At 62.7% G+C, this 4,520-nt stretch overlaps 1 protein-coding gene across 1 annotated transcript; it reads right to left on the bottom strand.

Annotated features, from left to right (window-relative positions):
* Nucleotides 1–706: 706 nt before the first annotated feature.
* On the bottom strand, nt 707–3,893 carry AQP5 (aquaporin 5). The gene is made up of 5 exons (XM_007452279.1): nt 3,531–3,893; nt 2,386–2,412; nt 2,107–2,244; nt 1,672–1,755; nt 707–880 (listed from the first exon to the last, which is right to left on the bottom strand). The coding sequence occupies exons 1-5, from the start codon at nt 3,891–3,893 to the stop codon at nt 707–709; spliced, it is 786 nt and encodes a 261-aa protein (XP_007452341.1).
* Nucleotides 3,894–4,520: the final 627 nt, after the last annotated feature.

The following is a 4,520-nucleotide window of genomic DNA, read 5'->3' as shown; positions in this document are numbered from 1 at the left end:
TTTGGTCTGTTTCTCCCTCTCCTCCCAACCCCCTCTCTGACTCTCTAAGCCTCCCCTGGCCTCAGCTTCCCTGTCTTTCCACAGAGGATTGTGGAGACGGTGGAAGAGGGTGTGGGATGATGATGAGGAGAGGTGATGAGCCAGAGTATCCTGAGGTGAGGCTTCTGGAGAGAGACGAGGCCGAACATGAATGTCGGTGGTTTATTGGGAAGCCTCCGCCCCTAACACCAGCAGCCCTACCCCACGCATCCTTGAGCAGAAATAAATAAGGTGGCATGTAATGAACCAGGTTGCCTCCCTCCTAAAGAGCTCTGGGGAGGGTCAGCCTCTGCTGTCCCGGGGGCTGGGATCCCCCTGGCTCTTGAGGAGGGGCTGGGGAGACAGAGGGGACACAGACTGCCAGCCACCCCTTCCTGGCGTGGCCTGGGGCAGCCTGCAGGCTTAGCACTGCGTTCACAATCCCTGAGGTCTGACCTCGCTGCAGCAGTCTGCCCTGTGCCAGAGACACCCCTTCCCCACCAGACCCCAGCCCCTGGCCCCCACCCCAAGAGTCCCATCCTGTTTTCCTGCTCCAACTCTAACCGTTCAGCCTGGGGAGCCAGCACCTCCTCCCCAGCTGCGGGGGAAGGAAGCTTTGCCGTCATGTATTTCTCTCCTTTCCCCCTGCGGTTCAGGGGCTGAGAGGCTGGCCCCTGCGTGACGCTGGTCACTGGGCAGTGAGCTCCATGGTCTTCCTCCGCTCCTCTCCGTCCTCCTCGGGCTCAGACGCACCCCTGATGATGGCCACACGCTCACTCAGGCTCAGGGAGTTGGGGGAGAACAGGTAGAAGTAGAGGATAGAGGCCAAGGCAGCCCCCATGATGGGCCCCACCCAGAACACCTGGTGGAGACAGAGCGGTGCAGTGGGCTGAGCCCCAGGCCTCAGAGACCAAGCCCTCCGCCCCCAGAGGACAGACCCATGGGCCTCTCAGAGGAGACAGACAGAGAGACTTCCAGACCTCCCAAAGGAAAGACTTCTCCCCACTTCAGGGGCAGATATACTGACACCCCACTCCCCAATGACAGGGACATGGACCACAGACACCCAGATCCTCAGAGGAGGCAGACATCTCCAGAGGGACAGGGCCCCGCCAACCCCACCCTAAAGAGACACAAATGAACCTTCAGAGGGAACAGACGTGGAGATCCTTGGAGAGATGAACAGAACGCCTCTCCCTTCCACACAGGGATAGAGACAGACTCTGGAGAGCTCTCAAAGGAGATGACAGACAGATTGTCCAGAGGGACAGACCCACAGGAAGGAAGACTCTCCCCATTCCCCCAACAGGGACAGATAAATAAAACATCAAAGAGGACAGACACACGGATCCCCTGCCCCCCACCACCCAGAAAGATGGAAGCAAAATCCTCAGAGCGCAAGACTGGAGTACAGATCCTTTTCCCTTCCCTAGAGGGACAGACGCACGTAGACAGCCCCTCCCCTCAAACCAGGTTCCCCTGCCTAAAACGCCCACCCCCGCCCCTGTCCTTGTTCTGGCTGCATCCCCTTCTCTCTCCAGCCACCCCCAAGCTCTAGGCCCCCGTCATCCGGAAAGTCCTGTTAGCTGTCAGCTGCTAAGGCCGGGTTTCTAGGCCCTCACTGCCAGGGAGCCCGGGGAGGCCCAGACTCACCCAGTGCGAGGGGCTGAACTGCTTTGTGATCACCGCGGGGCCGAGAGAGCGGGCCGGGTTCATGGAGCAGCCCGTGTAGTAGATCTGCACGGAGAGAGGGAGGCGGCGAGGAGGGGGCTTGTTCACTCCCGCCCGGGTCCCCCGGCAGGCCAGGGGCTCGGCCAGGCCTCCAGCTGCCTCCCAACTCCTAGGCTGCTGCCCGCTCCCTCCACAGGTGCCTACGGACCCCTCCTCTCCCCTCTGCCCTGCGCTTGGGCTTGGCTTCCTGCCCCCATCCCAACTCCCACTCACTTCCATCTTTCCTCGGACTGGAGAAGGTTTGAGGGGATCAAGTCTGGGCCAGAGCAGAGCAGCTCCACTCCAGGCCTTAACTGCCAGGCTCATGGGCCCAGCAGGTATCCCGCATTACTTGCCCCAAGGGGCAGCACTGCTCACCCCCACTAGGTGGCCCAGGGTGACGGACAAGCCAATAGACAGGGCTGGGGAGCCCACAGGGCTGATGCGGCGGGAGTCGGTGGAGGAGAAGATACAGAGCGCCAGCTGGAAGGTCAGAAGCATTTCCACCACGACGGCCTGGCCCGGAGTTGTGTTGTTGCTGAAAAAAAAGCCAATAGACAGGGCTGGGGAGCCCACAGGGCTGATGCGGCGGGAGTCGGTGGAGGAGAAGATACAGAGCGCCAGCTGGAAGGTCAGAAGCATTTCCACCACGACGGCCTGGCCCGGAGTTGTGTTGTTGCTGAGCTGCAAGGGAAGGGTGTGTTAGGGACCCTGCCTTCTTCTGGCTCTTTGGCCAGGGACTTGGGGGGATGGGCTTTTGGCCTCCAGGGACACCTAGAGCCTGAGCACCTGGAAGCCAAGCCCTGTCACATCAGGGAGGTCCTCTGCTGAAGAGACTACATACTTCGCAGTGAGCACAAAGCTTGGAGTGCAAAGCTGCGGCTAAAGAGCAAGTGTGAGGGGAGCGCTTCCTGGACACAGGCCTGTCGCTCGTTCTGCCCAGTCCCCAGGCCCCACAAGCTGGCATTTACCCTCCCTCCTATGGGCAGCTGCGCAGTTTGCTTACGGCACCCCCCAAGCCAGCCTCCCGCCTATGCCTGACCCGCTGCCAGTTCCAACCTCAAACCCGTCTCTCTGGTGGGGCTGACTCACCACTTGACAATGGCCGAGAAAATCCTCCTCTGTGTTTGATTAATGAACCCAGTTTGCATGGGACATGGGGGCTGAATCTGGGGCTGCGTGAGGGGGAGGCAGCAGGGGGCCAGGAGCAGGAACCAATACTCATCAGAGACTGTATGCACTGGCCCCACATCAGGGAGTTCACAAGCACGGTTTCTAAACATAACTCCCTGACTCCTGCTGTTTTGCAGGAGTCCCACATAATAGTCCCTGCTCTTATGGCCATTCCCACGTAGTGTGAGTGAGAAAAACGAGACCGGGAGAGGCCAGGGCCACAGAAGACAGCATCACGACCCACCTCTCTCTGAGGGTTCCATGAGACCACTCCACTGAGGAGCACACAGGAGCAATGAGGCGCCCAAGAGGACAGGAGAGCTCAGAGGTAAGACAGGAGAAGAGAGAAGTTTTGGGTGAGAAAAGAGGGGCAGTAGGCAGGCACCAGGAGAGAGGCTAGGATGGGGCGGCATGAGGGGGTCAGGCAGAGGAGGTGAATATGAACCACAGCAGTGGGCTGAGGGGCACACATGGAGATCCATCTTCCCGGCCTTGGGAGGCTGTGACCTTCCTGGCAGAGGTGTGCACTGGACCACTCTGTGGCACCCGTTCTGGAGATGGGGTTTGGGGGCCAGGTCCAGAGCCCACCACAGGGTCCCTGCCCCACAACCAGCCCCGCTGGCACTCACCGCGTTGACGGCCAGATTGCCTCGGGCATCTTGTGGTGCCACCGCATAGAGGATGCCAGCCCCGGCAATGGCGCCCACCAGCTGGGCCACCATGTAGAAGGCTGCCCGGAGCAGGGAGATCTGGTTGCCCAGTAGGAGGGCCAGCGTGATGGCGGGGTTCATGTGGCCACCGCTCACGGGCCCCAGGGCCTGGGCCATGGTGCCTATGGCCAGGCCGAAGGCCAGCGAGATCTGCAGGATGGTGGGTAGCGCCGACGGCCACCTGAGGGCCGAGCTGAGGCCGAAGAAGACGAGGATGAGGGTGGCCAGGAACTCTGCGAACACTGCCTTGAGAAAGGCCGCGGAGCACACCTCCTGCCTCATGGTCTCAAGGTAGCAGCCCCCGCAGGGGTCGCACGTCGGGGCGGCGGTTTAGCGGGCCGCGGAGACTGGCGCCCGCGGCGTGGCTCGCCTCCTGGCGCGGGCCCTGCGGGGCGCGCTATATACAAGGCAGGCGCCCCGCGGCGGGGCGGGCGGGCGGGCGCGCGGGCGGGGGCAGTGGGCGGCTCCCGCACCAGGCGGCCAGCACTGCGCGCTGGGAGGGAACTTCAAGGCCGCCGCGGTCTCGCCGCTGACCCCGGCCCCGCGCTCCCCTCCCCCCAGCCCGGGCAGCAGCCCGCCCGCTCGAGCCACGTGACCCGGCTGGCGGTGGTAGACCCGTCGGGCTGCCTGGGACCCGCGCATGGTGCGCTTCGGGCGGCTCCCGTGCTCTACTCCGCGCTGCCTGTCCCGGGCCCCCCGGGAGACTTCGTCGGGTCCGGGCTCTCCCGTCCTACCGACCTCCGGCCGTCTGCCTCTGCTGGACCTTTATCTCTGGCCATGATCTTCCCCTTTTCTTGTCTTCCGGCGCTGGGTCCAGCTCCTCCTTTTCCTCCTGCGACCTGGGCATCCTGACCGGGCTTGGCCCCCGGCAAGGTTGGAATGATGCGCTTCCTTGAGGACAGCGCCGCC

This window comes from Lipotes vexillifer, unplaced genomic scaffold, assembly GCF_000442215.2.
Source record: "Lipotes vexillifer unplaced genomic scaffold, Lipotes_vexillifer_v1.1 scaffold422, whole genome shotgun sequence".
In the NCBI taxonomy this organism is placed as follows: domain Eukaryota; kingdom Metazoa; phylum Chordata; class Mammalia; order Artiodactyla; family Lipotidae; genus Lipotes; species Lipotes vexillifer.
The sequence above is the reverse complement of the archived record's forward strand: the minus strand, read 5'-3'. Positions and strand labels throughout refer to the sequence as shown.